General features: G+C 35.9%; 1 protein-coding gene across 1 annotated transcript in view; it reads right to left on the bottom strand.

Moving 5' to 3' along the window:
* LOC121370874 overlaps window positions 1-18080 on the bottom strand; it is a 172713-nt gene that overhangs the window by 61471 nt on the left and 93162 nt on the right. Inside the window, exon 23 of the mRNA XM_041496388.1 lies at window positions 8275-8407. Within this exon, the coding sequence (XP_041352322.1) occupies window positions 8275-8407 (133 nt within the window). The remainder of the gene's footprint in view (window positions 1-8274; window positions 8408-18080) is intronic.

The following is an 18080-nucleotide window of genomic DNA, read 5'->3' as shown; positions in this document are numbered from 1 at the left end:
ATTTACAAAATATTTACCTGTCAGTTTAATATGAAAGAAATAATCGACGAAAATCAGTTTCATTCTATTTCCGACACTACTATAGACTTTTAATTCATGTGCAGGACGCTATTTTGAACGGTTGTGCCAACAGTATGGTGTGCACTATTGACACAGGTGTGCTCGTCATCTTAAGTAGCAGGCTCCACCATTTGATTACTTTGGATTAAAATGTGAGTATCTGGGTTGCCTTCAGTGCCTGCCTTCCATAGTTTCAACGGATGTATTACTGCTTTTTTTTCTGTAAAAGAACAGCCTGGGTTGCAAGAAACCGCTACCCTTATGTGACCCATACCTTTATCTGCATTGTGTTCAACCTTTACACCAATATAGATGCAGTTAGCTTGAATTGTAAGACGAGCAACTTGGAACATGTTGTCGAAGCAAAGAATGTGTTCTACTACCAGAAGGGGAAGACAATGGAAAGTCTTCCACCCACCCAGGTTGCCTTAATCATCATGCGTTTCATACCAAGCTGGAATATGGTCTACCAGCCGAGAAGTGAACATAATGCACCCACTCCAGAAAGGTGGTGATGGATTTCTAATAATGAAATCTAGTTCTGTATACTGAACTTGTGGCATCTTAAGCCTGCAGTGTGGATGCATGAGTGGGTTAATGTAACACTAGACGAGCATGCAAAACGGCACATTAGAAATGTACTAAACTGTATATCTGTGAGGAGTAAAATGTTCCACAGAAACGTCATACATGTGCAGCACACATGATATATGAAATCAGCAATGTATCTGAAATGATATATGCCACTATGTATTGAAATTATTAATCGGGTTAATCTCTGTCGTGACTACATGCACTACTCTATATCCCAAGGAAGATTTTCCTGGTTTTGAACATGATGTTACCAAAGCTAAAAGCTGGTAAGACTCATAATACATTTTGCAGCTTTCCCCCTTAACATCTTGTCTCCCTGTTTATAAAAACTCATTTTCTAATTATTTGAATAACATAATTACTGTTACTTTATTAACATGCCTATATCCAAAAGAGGTTTAGGCAGAGGATAATTGCATCCCTTGACCCCAAATATGTACGTTTAGTCAACAAAAGTGCGAGACTAGGTGGTACTGATGCTTCATTGGTACTACTAGGTTTTACTTCATAATATGGCTGCCATAATAGATCTTGATGAACTATTAAAAATTGAAAACTAAGTCAATGGGCAGCACATGGAAAACAATGGTGTTTTTATCAGAATTGCCCACATTATTCTCAATGTGGAACAAAGCTGCCTGATTATTATGCTTAATTACATTCAAACGTGAATAAGAGGGTTATTTTTTTTTCTCCCAGGGTAACTTATTCTTAATGCCTATATTACCAGTGCTTAGCTGGTGGTACGAAAATTCTAAATCAATACACAACTAATTAACATTCCCACCAAATTTGCTCTTGTATTCATATATTAGATTTAATGTAAGTTTAATACTGAAAAAGAGACATTTGAATGCCGATATGATTGCAAACTTATACAATTATTCATAAGAAACTATCTTCATGGGGGGGGGGGGGGGGGGGGGGGGGGAGGGGGGGGGGTGGGGGGGGTGGGGGGGGGGGGGGGGGTTGGGGGCGGGGGGGGGGGGGGGGGGGGGGGGGGGGGGGGGGGGGGGGGTGGGGGGGGGGGGGGGGGGGGGGGGGGGGGGGGGGGGGGGGGGGGGGGGGGGGGGTGGCGGGGGGGGGGGGGGGGGGGGGGGGGGGGGGGGGGGGGGGGGGGGGGCATTTTTGTTGTCCACCAAGGGGTGCTGTTGACTGTTCATAATGTATCACGGAATCTGTGTTAAGTTTCATGTATTATATTTGGTGTCCATATTACATATGATTGCTTCATGGCATTGCTCACTCCTGCACTCCTCATTACCAATGATCTCTTTTTCTCTTTTTTCTTATTTAACGACGCACTCAACACATTTTATTTACGGTTATATGGCGTCAGACATTTTAACCTGTCGCTTTCATATATACATTTTATGCATATTTGTATATAATGTTTCAAGTATTCAAATTATATTAATGCCCAGATGAGCTATAGTCCATAAATAACCACTTTGACATAGATAATTTTTTAAGTTCGTACGGAGTCACGTAAAATACATGTCGATCCGGTGTGTTTTATATGAGCTTCAAAATGATTTAACCACACTTTTGCGGTTTAAATCATGTGATTTGTATATAACATTTGTTGCACGGTTACCTAAAAGGGTTTTGAATTTAAGTCTCGTTCCTACTGTGTAAGCGCATACGGAAAAGGGACATTTTAGTGCATTGTATTTTGTCTGCTTGTAAATAGGCGATGTATTGATTTATGTTGATTAATGCATAATGCGGAATATGTTTTTATGATTCTTATGAATAATGTACTTATTTCATGGATTTTTCAGACGCCATGGCCAATCCTCATGCACAGCGCCAACGCGAATATAGAGAAACAAAGCTGACAAGAATAGTAACTGGCTAGAAGCAGAAAGTTGACGTACTATAAAGTATTACACTAGCGCATGTGATCTATCACTAACTGAAGCAAACAGCTGACGACAAAAAGTACGAAAATAAGTTAAAAAAAACACAGGGCTACATTGTATCAAATGGAGGCTAGAAGGACATACAAGTACCTCAAGTTATAACCTCTAATTAAATTTCTAGCACCAGTATTAGTCCTAAACCATGCAACAGTATCAGTCCACAACCAACGACCAGTAATAGAGAAATGACTCCAAAAAGCCTAGTTGTAAAGTTCCCAACTTCTGCAAGAAAATTAATTAGCAGGACTGTATCAAAGCAAAAGCGGAAAATTAAACGTCTAGAGACAGTTAATATGGTTTGTCAAAAGAAGGCGAAATCACTGCGAAAACAAGTATATCGACTTAAGAACAAAGTTAAAAATGGTTTAACTCAATCACAGTCGCCACGCGCTAAGGCAGATGTGTCACTGAGAGCATCAGGAATTAATATCGCCCAGAGAACACCAAACTATAAGACGACAGTTGAAGAACTGTCTGACTGCGGAAATTAAGGAATCAGTTAAAACAAATCCAGGCAAAACGGCCTTTATAAAGAAGGTGATATCTGGGAAGATAATTAGAAAAAAATGCTATGACAAAATCATTAAGTGCTGTCACCAAACTACATCTTAGATCCGCAGATAATATTGAAAAGCGAACTGACTTGGAGAAAAGAAGGAAAGTTGAGGGTGTCTACCAGAAACTGCGTGAGGATGTAAAGGTGTTCATGGAACGGGAAGACAATTCAAGACAGCTACCTGGAAAGGCAGATGCTGTAAAAGGTGAAGATAAACAAAAGTTGCAGAAATTTGTCCTGATTTATTATCTGCATAATCAGAACCTGAAGTTTATGGCTGAAAATCAAGGACTGAAATTGTGCCGCGCTACGTTTTGTCGCCTCAGACCAAAACACATTTCGCTAGTAAATTTTACGGCCAGAGTAACATGCTTATGCACATGGCACCAGAACTGCGCGCTAAAGTTGCAGTGTTTGAAGAACCTAGGTGTGAATAGTGAAACAAGCCCCGATAAATCTGCATAGAAGACGGACAAGGATTGCAATATAATAATATAATATAATATAATATAATATAATATAATATAGAGCAGGAAGAAATAGAATTCAGGTAGTGGAAACGAGTTACTGGTGATGATGGAAAGAAGGACGAAACTAGTTGACTGCAAGAATGACAAAACAGTTTCTACAAGTGACGTAAGAAAGGAGCACACAGAGTTCATCGTACATGCACGAAGAGTAAAGATTCAGTATGAAGCAAAATAATGTGTGCGTACAAATGGACTTCGCAGAAAATTACGGAATCAAGGAGATGCAGGAAATTCAAAGTGCGTACTGGAATCCGGATATGGTAACCTTACACCCGATAGTAGCTTGCTACAATGGTGGTTCAGAAAGTGTTGCACACCAAAGTCTTGTAACAGTATCAGAAGTTCTGCATCACAATGCTAGTATGGTACAGGCAATTGTTGATAAAGTTGTAAGTGAGGTGAAATCATTAGTGCCTGATGTTCAGTTCATTCATTACTTCACCGATTCACCAACTTCCCAGTATGATCTGATTGCATGACATCCTGATCTATATAATGTTAAAGCAAGCTGGCAGTTTTTCGAGGCAGGTCATGGCAAAGGTGCCTGTGACGGAGTTGGAGTTGTCAAGAGAATGGCAGATAATGCTGTGAAATCTTGCAGAGCAGTCATACAGTGTGGCAGAGATTTGTACAACTGGGGAAATGAAATGGACAGTAATGTCAAATACTTGTTTGTAGAACGAGATGAGTATGAGGCAGCACGTTTAGCAGTCGAATCGTGCCAAAGTGATATACTGGTTGTGAAAGGCACCATGAAAATTCATAATGTAGTGGGTGTAACGGATCACAAAATAATTTCTCGAGAAACAACATGTTGTTGCGGAAATTGCTTTTCGGCCAACGGGTTTAATTATTCGGGTAGCAGTACTTGTAAATGGAGTGTTCATATGATAAGAAAGAGACGACAAAACCGATGTAGTAACGACAGTATGCCCTATATCGGTAAAGTGATTGCTATAGACAACACTATCTATGACACACTCGTTCAATGACTATCTTAGCTGTATTTTACGTGACATAATTGCTTCTTTTATTTATAAGTTTGTGTTAAATATCTACCCATTAGGTAGTTTAACAAACGATTTTCATGTTGGAGTTCCTGACGAACTTGTTTAGCTACATACATATTAGTTAAGCGGACACGTTTATAGGAAACGTAGGCCTACTGGATATTTTAAATCATATTGTAGTTTACGTGATACACATTGTATCTCATGTACACCAGTTATGCTACACATTACTCACCATTTTCAAATGAAAACTCAAAGATTGTATAGGTAGTAATATTAGGACACACTTTTATATAATTTGTATATCACAGACGCGCAGTACGTGAATTGCAATGATTGCCTTTCATACATTTCAGAACCAATTTATAATGAGCATATGTAAATTACTAATTTTGACACATTTTCCTGATATTTACAATTATTTCTCATTCGGAATGTATTGTTAAATTATAAACACCAATATAATTGAAAAAAAACCCATTCAGTATGGAACGTTATGGTCCGTGTTCAAGCATTACTATGTAGGTAGTGTGCTACGTAAAATACCATTCGTTTGAACATGACATATTTTGGCAGTTTATTGTTCAATAAATACAATGTTCATCGTGAAAATATTTCACAATATTTTTCCCTGGGTATAGTCCAACGTAAGAAAATGGAAATAAATCATGTTTGTGACATTTAACTTTGTTCGAATTGCCAACCATGGAATTGCAAGTTATCTTAGAATGAGTGATGACATACTGTAACAGTAAGTTTATGGCAATGATAAAATATTTAAGTTTTACAATGATTATAATTACACCATTAATTTGTTGGAATACATTTAAAAAGTAAATAAACATTCATTTAGTTTGTGGGGTTTTTTTTATTTTGTCATTCTGTTATAGTAACAATGTAGCTAGTGTCAGTAACCACCCTTTGTTGACAGATGAAACAGACCCGTAACTTTTTTGTCAGTGATTTTTGCTGAACAAAAGTTTTGACTTTCAATCTTTAAATATTATACATCAGAAAAGTATAAGCTTTGAGTACCACAATTAAACTTTATTTGTGGCCCATGTGGAATTGAATGGTGCCCTTTATTGTAAAAAAGTCGGATAAGTGTCTGTGTGAAAACATTCATTCGACTAAAGTTGTCAGTGAAAAACGTTTACGAATAGATACTGCTAGTATAAAGCAAATGTTACAGCGAAAGGAAATTGCTTGAGTTGTTTGGACTGACACCTGTCATCAGATTTCGGACTGTTTAACTAACAGAAGTGCATAAAGTGAAAAACGTCTGGAGACTGAAAACAGGGCATCAAGTGATGTAAAATGTTAGGTGGTGTTACGTGATACTGTAATACAGAATATAACTTTTTGATAAACTATTTCATTAACTACATTTGATTCTAATATTTCAACCTCTTTTAATTCTTCTTATGAATGTGTTGTGTACTATATATCTTTATCAACAAAAGAACAGGGGAGTGTGTTAACGTTATTAATTACCGAGACTAATGTACGATGCTTACAATCATTCTTATCAAGACTAATGCATACAATAATTGTCATCAAGACCAAAACACATGTTCGATTCTAATGGGTTGCTAATAAAGCGCACTTCATTTTGTGCGTGATTACAACGAGCGAGCATTTGGCATCTAGTGACAATTAGCGATGACTGTGGACATTTAAAAATAAGACATACGAGTCTTCGGGTCGTGATCTGCTATGCAAGTTTCAGAGATCGCTACACAATTAAACAACACTAAACAGTAGTTACTAATACATTTTCATCTGACTAAAAATATCGCCAATCAAATCTTTAAAAAAAAGTACCCTGTATGTGCTTTGTACATATTGTATGTATAGAAAATCAGGTTACTACGTTTTGATATGGTGGTTATTTGACGAGGTTTAGATAACGATGTAACAGGCGAGCTTCAGCGAGCCTGTTACACCGTTATCGAACCGAGCCAAATAACTACGATATCAAAACGTAGTAACTTGATATATATATATATATATATATACTAGGTGGCAATAAAAACGCAATCTCGGAAATGATCATGGTTTATTTTATTATGCGAGATCCCACAAAAATGAAACTGATACCACCAGTGAGACCAACCACTGGCCCATCTGACTGGCACTGTCAGCCGCCAACAGTGAATCGCACATAACGTCTCTGGCGATGTCAACGTCATGGGGGTCAGTAACCCTAACCCCCCCCCCCCCCCCCCCCCCCCGTCGTACGCCCATGCCTGAAGAAGATCTACATCACTGGCTGCTAGTGACTGTGACGTCAGACGCTGTTACGATGTAACCATTCTTTGCAGGAAGCTACTTGCTCTTTTTTGTTTTAAAATGTTTAATTCAAAATTCTAGCTATTTTCGAATGGGAGCGAATAATGAAGAATACAAAAATAAAAGGTAATTTGACGTTACAGGAAGTGTAATTGTTATATTTATTTATGCAGTTCAAAAATTATTACTGTAAATAGATGTTTTAAAAATGAGAAAACGACCTACATCAAAATTGTGCAAACATCCGATATGCGTACAACTCCATTTCCTAGTGACATGATAAATAATAATGTTTGAAAGCCACTCTATTAAGAATTGAAGAAACGGTGCATTGTGCTTTCCACACTTATGTTAGTGTTTTCAATGTGACATTCTTAGTGTTGTAAACTATTACAATAATAAATAAATATATATATATATATATATATATATATATATATATATATATATATATATATATATATCTCCTATAACTTACCCATGATATCTATGTCATAAACCCATGTGATAAATAGAGAATAATACATGAGTTTCCGTTTGATACCATTTATCTTACAACGAGTTGTAAGATAAATGGTATCTTACATACCTCGAAAAAATTAAAATGTAAACAATATAATGAACTAAATTATGTTGTTACAGAACGTAGCCTAACTGGGTCATGGCGTATGGACTGTAAAGTGACGTCACCCCATTTCATTTCCACCCCGAGTCAGAATGTAAAGTGACGTCACTCCACTTTCGATCGCTTTGGTTACTGGGTCATGACCTCTCAGAGCTTCCAGTTGTATGTCTTGAAATTGTTAACACACGTACATGTGTAAACAAATATGTGTTATCAAAAATAACGAATGGTGTTCTCACCAATGGGTGTGTAAGAATTTACTTTATTAACCCGGTTAATAATGGTATGCAAATTTGCAAGGTCTCTAGGTAATGTGTTGCTGTGGATGGGTCACTTGCTTACAAGCCAACAAGACCCGTGTACCTGATCGTAACGTTTTCAAAAGAGTTGTTTAAAATGCGTGACGTCAAACTAATCTGTGCTAATCGTGATGACGTCATATTATCGATGGCGGCGACTTTAGTACTTGATTTACTAAAAAACAAATTAATTAAAATGCTATTTTAGAAGTTTTATAAGATAAATAGAATTCGCTACCTGTGGTTTTTAATATGTAAAATATCAATCTCGTCTTGTTAATTGGTGTCTCGGCAGAGCCTCGACAAATAGGCCTACCGATTAACATAGAGTCGGTTGATATTTTCCATATACTCGTGACGAATCCTCTATATATTACCCTTACCCATTCAATGACAGGTGATTCCTCGCCCTTGGACTTGAATATCTTATCATACTCGTCAATGAATATTGCAAAAAGCGAACGCTTGATTTCTATGGAGTCATACACTGTTAGGTCTAGTGTTTGCTCTTGCAATCTGAAAAACAACACACACAAAACAATATAATTCCAATCTCTAAAAATGCCTTTGTTATAAACCCTTGGATTGGTCAAATTCGTATCACGTGATGATAAAAACTGACATTCATAGCACCATGAATCTCAGAGTAGCGCTATTTTTGGCTTATAGCCGGAACTACTTCATGAATTATGTCAACAAAGGAATCCCCGAGGAATTTCCTTGAGATTCTATTTTTAGACATCAAACAGTAATCGTCTACTGTCAAACTTCCAAGTGTCAGCGTTAGACATCGTAACATGTCTGATGTTCCTATACAATTTTTTGGAGATTTTAATTTAAACACGTTAAATCTCACGAATACTTGTGTCGCACCACTTGAAGTCACACACACGCCAAAACCTAGCCCGAGTACTCTGACTGTAAGAGAGCTAGACGGACATTTGGACATAGATACGCTCTCATTACAGTCAGAGACCAACCTATGTATATTTTTAGCAATTCCTGACTACCAAACGGTAGGCAAAGATTCCCGCTCTAATACCACAACAATCCTATGTTTGACGTCAAATAACTTTACATCGATCATTTTCGAGTTAACTGATACAAAAAAAATCCACATATTAATCACTAATACACATACTACAGAAAGAAACCCGACAGCACCAACATTCAGCTACGCTTCGTGACACTCCGTCGCAACAATTACAAAGCTCGGCGATCTATTTCGAGACGTAGATCACGTGATCGCTATGTGCTATCCTGTCTGTTGGATGGTGGTTCATATGGATGATCCCTTGCTGCGTTGTGAAAATGTGGCAGGTTTCCTCTGATGACTGTGTGTCGGAGCTGTCAAATGTCTGACATCCAATAGCCGATGATTAATTAATCAATGTTTTCCAGTAGTGTCGTTAAAAAAAAAAAAAATATGTTGGTAGGTAGGTATGTGTTTGTCTGTGTGAGTGTATGTATGTATGTTTGCTTCTGTATGTGTGTCTGTGTTTGTACTTAGTTATTTGTAATAATGTCACTAGGTAGTGAAATTATGCGTTGGTCGTATTTCACTATGCATACTATCAAAACTATCGATAGTTCAGCAAACAATTGCAATAATTATCGATAATTGGATTAACTATTGATGCATTGGTATCGAGGCATTGACTATCGCAATATATCGATGTGATGGTGGTTGTTTCTTGTATTGTGAAATTTCCATCTCACAAATGTCCTGAGTAGACTTTGGTTTTTCTACAGATGTTATGTAAACAATATAGACTTGACATTGCACAAGACTGGCTTTGAACAGTTTCTTGCTTCCGTTTCTTAGCAGGAATGGCGGGTAGGTCACTAAGATCGTCTGGTAAAGTTGGTAGTTGTGGAGTTTCTGCATCTGTTTTTTCTTCTTTGACTGACATTTTCTTCTGATGGTCACTTGGACAAGTAACTGTTTGTACAAATAGCTCGTGGTATGCGTCTAGTCTATCATTATTAGACAACAATGGTGCTAACCTGAACCGTGGGTCAAGAAATGTTGCTATTACCAGGTGTTTCCTGATGCGTATATCCTGGTACCTTTTGGATTAATCGTGTACCATTGCATGCTTCACTTCCTGAATGATCATCATTTTCTTTCATTATATAATTCAGCTGGCTGTCGCCATTGTGCGGCATGCTTTCGTTGCACGTTATCGGTCAGATTAGTCGTATTACTGCTATATTTTAGCACAAACCTGCACAGTCTGCACGCTACTTTCGTATAATCTACCGGATTATCGTTTTCTTTCATAAATCATATATGTTCCCAGATTTTAGCCTTCCCTTTTGAGTTGAATATAATTTTAAAATTCGCATCTGCCATTTACTGTTCCCAGTGTAATCTTCTTGGAATTTCCTTCGCTTCTTTGGAGCACCGTCATGGGGTGCGTTGGTCGTAAACCATATTTTACTATGCATAGTATTGAAACTATCGATAGTTGAGCAAACAATTTGGATAGTTATCGATAGTTGAATTAACCATCGATGCACTGACTATCGCAATATATCGATGTTCGATGTATTGTTACACCACTAAAAATAGCCCAATTGGCCCGTAGACGGGGATCGATCCCAGACCGGACACACATTAAGCGAGCACTTTAAATACTGGTCTAAAATATTCATAATCAAAATAAAAGAAGAAAATATTGATATATATATATATATATATATATATATATATATATATATATATATATATATATATATATATATATATATATATATATATATATATATATATATATATAGTACTTGGTATTCTGGGACTAATGTAGCCTAATCACTGTCAATTAATGAGCCAAAAGAAGAGAAAAGAAAGTTGGACTTCTTCCCCACATCCTAAATTAAAATGTCAACTTCTGTGGAACACCAGTTTCTCTCTTTGTAGCCCATGAACGCTGCACTATTGTCCAAAATTTATTTTAGTACTAGCTTGTATTTGTGATTTCCTATCTTGTTTAAAAGGACACTAACCCCATGGCCAGAAAACCAACGCAACACAATTCTCAAACATCCCAACAGGCATCTAAACTAATTTTGTGTGGATGGTCTATTATGAATTGTGTTTGGCTGTGGTTTGGTCATGAAGTTAATGTCCCTTTAATCTACTTGGCTACACACACTTCAAAAAGGAAAATCTTTGAACAAACAAAAACTTCTGTAGGATCAAACGTTCATTGAAAGTATGACAAGACGGGGAAGCTGCCTTTTAAATAAGTCCAGTTTGTTAAAAAATATTCATCTTCCACAGGAGAACGTGACAGCCCTTGTAACATCTGCTGAAATAGAGCAGCAATTCCCTTGCACGAATGAAAAAACCCAAAACAAAATGCGAATAAACACATTTCATTGCCCAGAACATTTCTGCTGTAAGAGTCCGTTTTCCACCACATCCAGGTCTAGAAGAAGCTGTCCCTGGATGGGCAGCATGCAAATAATCTCCAATTCCAGCCAAGGTTGAGCCTACAGACCTCATAGCTGAAAAATAAAGAAGTACGTAATAAGCATGTAAGTAAAAAAAAAAAGAGGGTCATCTCAAACCTACACTTCATAAGCTTTGGTTTGATACGGTTTTTAAGTAGGTCATCAAGTTATAAAAGTGGTTCAACTCAAAAATGTAATATTATCAATATTTGCGATTGGGAAAACACTTATTTACTACTGTTATTTTGTCTGTTGCTTTTAAAATAATAATTATCAAGTTAAATACATTTTGATCTCCTTTTAACGAGAGTTCCGAACTTTACGATAAAATATATCTTATCTTAACTCTACGACCTGTCGTAACTTTGTCTTAAATAGCTAAGATATGTCGTAGATAAGATAGCTTCGGAAAAAGGTGCCCTAGTTCATCTGACGAAGTATCGGTTTGGTAGCGGGGCGATTGTGATTCCCAAAATATCGCTAATACCGTAGAAGAGAAATGACACCCACCTTTTAGATGTTTTTTTCTTTTGCATGACTTGGCACAGCAGACACTCAAGCTTTTGACCGAAAATTCGCTGCGACATACACGGCATCCAGCCTCAGAATGGGATCCACCTTTCTTCAACCAGTCTTTATAATCAGCATGGACAAGCCACGCATCCTGAAAATAACTGTCCAGGCATCGCTGCCTATTGTCCGAATTTCTCTGAATAAACACACTTGACCTGAATGAGGATGATTGCAGATTGTTGTAGCCTGTTATCATTGGATGTATTGAATGGCGGCCGAGATTCCCCGAAATTACCCGAATGCAGACACGTGACCCACTTCGGGCTGTAGAATTTAAAATAAACAAAGCCACGTGCTCACCAGCATGTCTAGACGATCGTCCGGTTGGCAGGAATGCGACTTTAATACGTATGTCGCCGCAAAAAATGTTTTCTGACAAAATATTGTTTTGTAGGAAAGACAAGCACAATCAAAAACGGAATTTTTAAAAACAACAAAACACGTTTTTATAAGGACTTATACTGACTTTTGAACAGTTTCCTGAAATATAAGGATATTTAAATACATAAATTTTACAATTCAGAAATCTTGGGTTTTTACGAACCCTGTAATATTCTATAGCATGCACTTTTAAATGTGATACAAACAGAGTAAGAAATACTATTTTGCGGCCATTTTGAACTGTGACGTCACCTGGCCAATAGGGGCCACTGCCAGGTTGGTCCTATATGAAGTTTTACTCTACACATGATGGCCTAACTGCATGCAAGGTGCCATATTATTATCACATTTTGCACTATTTTACTACTATATGTCACAACTCTACTACACTATATTACTAAAATCACGTTGAAAAGTGTAATATTATAAGGTTATTATACAATCTTGTTTACAATATGGAATTGCATTGTACAAGTTCACTATGTGGTGAAAATCTTACAATGAAATTCCATATTGTAAACAAAATTGTATAGTAAACTTTATTATACATCGTTCAGTTAATTTGTTAGTTTTAAAATAATAATTGAAATATCACACTGTGTCACTTGGCTGAGATTTGTATGTCAGTTACTTTTAATGTGTTATTTATCTTGACAACGCATCAACTTTGACGTCAACTCGAATTGCATGACGTCATATTAATCTCATTCAACGTAATGAAGAAAAATGAGGAATACATTCCACTACTAATTATGATAGATAATTAAGGCAACAAGAAAATATGTTAAAATGTTTTATTGGTGAACTATAACAAATATAAATTACATGGCACAGCATTGCAACCCAGTAGATCAGGCAGCGTTAAATCAAGGACAAACGAAAAAAACCCAAGAGTGACGTCCCTTTATTATGGTAATGAGAATATGGAACCTCCAGTAACACCTTTTTGAGATTTGTGGGTACGAGATCGGCAACTATTGTTCGATCATGTGTTATAACTGAATTCCAATTGATTGGAATAAATTATACAGATGTATAATAAATAGAGGATAATAAACGAACTTTAGCGAGTGACAAATGAAAATTATTTCACGAGGGTCATAAATTTGATAATAACTGTGCCGAGTTTGTGATTTTATTTATTACCTCGGCTATTTTTACTCTCTAAAAGACTTTATTTCCACACATATGCACGTACGTGTATAGAAATGATGTAAACCACTTTACGCACCTGTTCTGAGAACATGTATTGCTATAACATTGTAATTTAATCACGTTCATAGATAATTGTCGAAAACAAAAGTTCTCTTTATTCTGCTAAAAAACTTATAACGAATTGCATTAAAATTACATTTTGTTATAAATTTAACACCCAAAACAGACAGCCGTAAACGCAAACATTTTAAACATGACGTCATTTTGTGTCTTTGCCAAATCGTGATGACGTCATATTTAGTACCGACAAGGTCATTGGTTTGTAAGTGTCAAATCGTCCAACATTATTGTTCGTTAGACCAATGCAGAATATTTCTCACTGAGAAAACATGAAAAATATTTTCCCTGTTACGAGTTACCGCTGGAGTAATAATAGTATTTATCATATAATATCTTACATTTTCAGTGCAATGAAAGTAGGCCTATGTGATATTTTTCAGATCATTAGGCCTACTTTAAGTATTTGATAACTTTGCAAATTAGATGTAAATTAGTCGAGGTCTCGGCACTAGGTTTATTGGCATTTAAGCAAACGTACTTGGGTGACACTCCATGATGATTCACGTATGCATTCATAGTCATCAAATAAAAACATTTCAATGGCAATTTACCCCTCCGTATGATGAGTTAATCACGCCCACCGTGACACGTGATGCAAGGTTAGACAAACTTTCAATAATGGCTGCCAATTCGCATAGGTCGATAGCAAAATCAACCAATCTGCCGATTACGTTTTTGCCTTAATTTATTTACAAATATCGTTGTTTAAATAAAAAGCCAACAAGAGGAGACATTCAAGTATTTCACTACAGGGTACATTTACGATGACAACGTGATTTAAATTGACGAAACCAGTTTTACTTCAGTAAATTTTATCCAAGCACAAGAACCCGGAAGTGAACGTCGAATGCAACCAAAAGAACATTTAAAACATCCTTTGCTCGTTTTTCTTGTCAGAACTGATAAATTAAAATGTCTAGTTTGTTTCTTTTTTCTTCTTCTTTTGCATCTTAATTTTTGTTGTTGTTGTTCGACTTTTATATTAATGGAATCCCGATATGCCGAGGAACAAGAGAATAGAATGCGCGGCGACGACCCGGCCTCGACCCGTTTAAAACCGTCTTTATTTTTGGTCGGGTTGCGTTAAATGTTTTGTTTAAAAAAAAACAAATGGAAGGTACGTGAGCAGTAACATTAAAATACAAGGCGTGTGGGAATGCTATCAGTGTACCATAATTTTATGCACGAAAGGTTACAAAACTATAGCAGGATACAGTCGCCTGTGCCAAAATTATGCAGGCAGTGGTTTAGATTGTGGGATTGCATGTTTATGGGGGTGTATTCTTACATAGCTGCACTGCTTGAATCAACCGATATTCGGCACTTGCCCTATTTATGAAACCAAAGCCATACACGATCCCAGAGGGTGGGTTGGTGGGGACCACATCTTTGGCCCTCCAGTTATGTATACTGACATATTGGCCCGTCTCCGTTCTGACAAGACATATTAGGGCTGTTTACGTTTAGGTGCCCCATCCCTTCTTTATAAAATTAGGCTGTCTAGCACACTCTTTTGAAAAAGTTGGACACAATTAGGAATGAAAATGTAGGACAAAAGTAGGAAAACGTAGAACAAAAGTAGGACTGAAACTACATAGCGACATTATTCATGCTCAAAACACATTTTTATGTGGTGCTTAGTTTATACATGCATTTTGTGTTCTATCAAAAATAATGTGAATCTTATGTAACGGTCACGTTATACAGTTATTTCAAATTACTGTAAGCCTACACTATATTAATCAATATACATATTTACATGCATAGGAATGCTGATGCACAGTAAAACAGTTAACATGATTAATTTAAATTTTCCATAATGTATTATAGATTCTGAAGTCATACATACACATTGTACAGTATAATCATATTAATCATTGGAAAATAGGTTGGCTTTGAGGGTGTAATTTTAATATGTTGAGATTATATGGTGCCACAAATTGGGAGATATATGCACACTTTAACAGCAATTCGTGGCATTTTCAAACAAAAAGTACGAAAAACTAAGTATTCTGAAGAAAAAGTAGGAAAAATAGGACAAAGACAAAAAAGTAGGAAAAAGTAGGATGGCTGGACAGTCTGAAATATTTGCCAATTAAGCGAGTACAACAGTGTTTAAATAAATTATAAACTCATGTGTTGTGGCAACAACTGTTGGGAATCAAACTTGAAGCTTCTGCCCCCCCCCCCCCCCCCTTCAAATCTCACCCATTAGTTATCCTACTGTCACACAAAATGTACTCACAAAGCTTTATCTGTTTTAGAGGCAGAGGCAAATAAAAATTAGTAATAAATATTATAAGACAACCCATGCCTACAGAACAATAATAATACAAAATAAAAATTTAATTAAAAAAATGTATATATATAAATAAACAAAAGAGGCAAAATTATATATATATATAACATGAAACTAAACCACAGATTGCAGTTTGCACAATTTGTTTAATATTTATTATGAGAATACTTCCTAACATTTTCTTTTTTCTCAAAGAGAGGGTCTTTACATATTAATCCCCATGCAATCTGGTACAGGTAAATATATTTATTCAAACATTTATCTTTCTGTGGCATCTATCTCCAAATCATTATTCTCGAAACTTGTAGTCAACTGAGCAATTAAGGATTACCATTTGATGGGTGGTGTCAAACTGAATCCCAAGTCTTGGAAGTCTGAATTACTCCTTAGCAGCAATATGTCAAAAAAAAAAAAAATATTGTATTAAATGAAATTGTTGAAAGTGTTTCAATTTCAGCAGCAACTTCATCCCCTGCCCCAGTTTTTCTTTCACATATCAGTTGAAACTGTTCTATTATTTCTATCATTCTGTTCTCAATATCAAGATGCAATGTAATTTGTTTAATAGTTTGTCTTCAGAATCTCATTTTCGACATCTAATCAATGATTCCACATCCATTGGTCCAGTTGCTGAAATATATAAAAACAAACATGTTAAGTAATTCACATCCATTTGAACAAGTACATTAGTCTGTAACTTAATTATATATCGTTGTATTAATTTAAAGTTTAATTTAATTTTAGGAAAACATTTTTTTTAACAGGAAACAAAATCAATGTGACTAAACAAAGTAGAAAATTAAAAAGTATTGCAGTAAATTAAGAAAAGTTGTGAACAATGTATTTAACTTTGATGATGTTATTTGATTTCTATTAGAAAGTTGCACAAAGCTACATGACATGTGGAAGAAGAAAAATGCCTATGCTTTGCTATAATTTGGGGTATAAAATAATGATGAAAAACAAAACTAGTCTCCAGAAGAAAATCATATTTAGGGTATGTAATAAAAACAAAACAAATGTAAGTGCCTCATCTAGGTAGTTATGGGTTTTAAATGTTTTGAAATTAGGGTTAGGACATTACATTTCAAGCACATGACCATTTATAAACAGAAGTTCTTTTACTATCATGTATCTAAACATTAAAAAATATATCTATTAATTTCCAAGATTTTAGGGTATATAAGTTTAACCTCAGTAGACTCTGGCAGAAACCATTAAGTTGAAAATTCTAAGAATAACAATAAAGGAATAATAAAATGTCTTACCAGTATTTATTATAAATTACCCAAGATTGGTAATTGATCTGCTGTTAGGTGCGGAATTGTTTTAATACATATTACGGTAAAATTTGATTGTTTTAACTGAGGGGTGGTGTGGAGGGGGACTAATGGATAAGTTAAAGTTTGTTTTGTTTAAAGACACCACTAGAGCATACTGAATTATTAATCATCAGCTATTGGATGTCAAACATTTTGTACTTTTGACATGTATAGTCTAGAGTGCAAACCTGCTACATTAGTAGCCAGGTATCTTTTATATATATATATATATATATATATATATATATATATATATATATATATATATACACCACCCAACAGACAGACTAGCACATACCACAGCCTTTGAAATACTAGTCGTGATGCACGAGCTTAAATCGAATCAAACCGAGAAACCGTAACCAGCAGATCTGTTCTGATTGCAAAAAATCACTATTATTATTTTAATTTTTTTTGCTTAAAAACATTTCAGGGTCCCTACATAAAATTTGCCTAATTTATAACTTTCCAGACACTACTTCCTTATACCCCTAAAGCTCACAACCATATATGTTACTCCTCACTCCCCCATACTCCCCCCTCCCCCCACAAACACACACAGAAGCACATACACACACTCACGCCTACACACATGCAAACAAAAAGAAAAGGAAAAAAAGATAAGACTTCCAAACGTTCCAGCATGCTCGTTAATACTATCACTAACCCTAAACCTAACTTAAGCCTAAATTAACTGAATGCTGGAACGATCGAAAGTCTTGCCAAAACGTTTATTTTGGCCATTCATCTGACTGTGTGCAGTTTAAGGAAGGATTCTTAACGACAATATATACATCGAAGGTTGATTAAATGAGTCAGTAAATTCCATTACATTGGAGGGAAAGTGATTCTTAAACTCTTACCTTCGTAGAATTTATAT

The sequence above is a fragment of the Gigantopelta aegis genome, chromosome 4, assembly GCF_016097555.1.
Source record: "Gigantopelta aegis isolate Gae_Host chromosome 4, Gae_host_genome, whole genome shotgun sequence".
Lineage (NCBI taxonomy): Eukaryota > Metazoa > Mollusca > Gastropoda > Neomphalida > Peltospiridae > Gigantopelta > Gigantopelta aegis.
The sequence above is the reverse complement of the archived record's forward strand: the minus strand, read 5'-3'. Positions and strand labels throughout refer to the sequence as shown.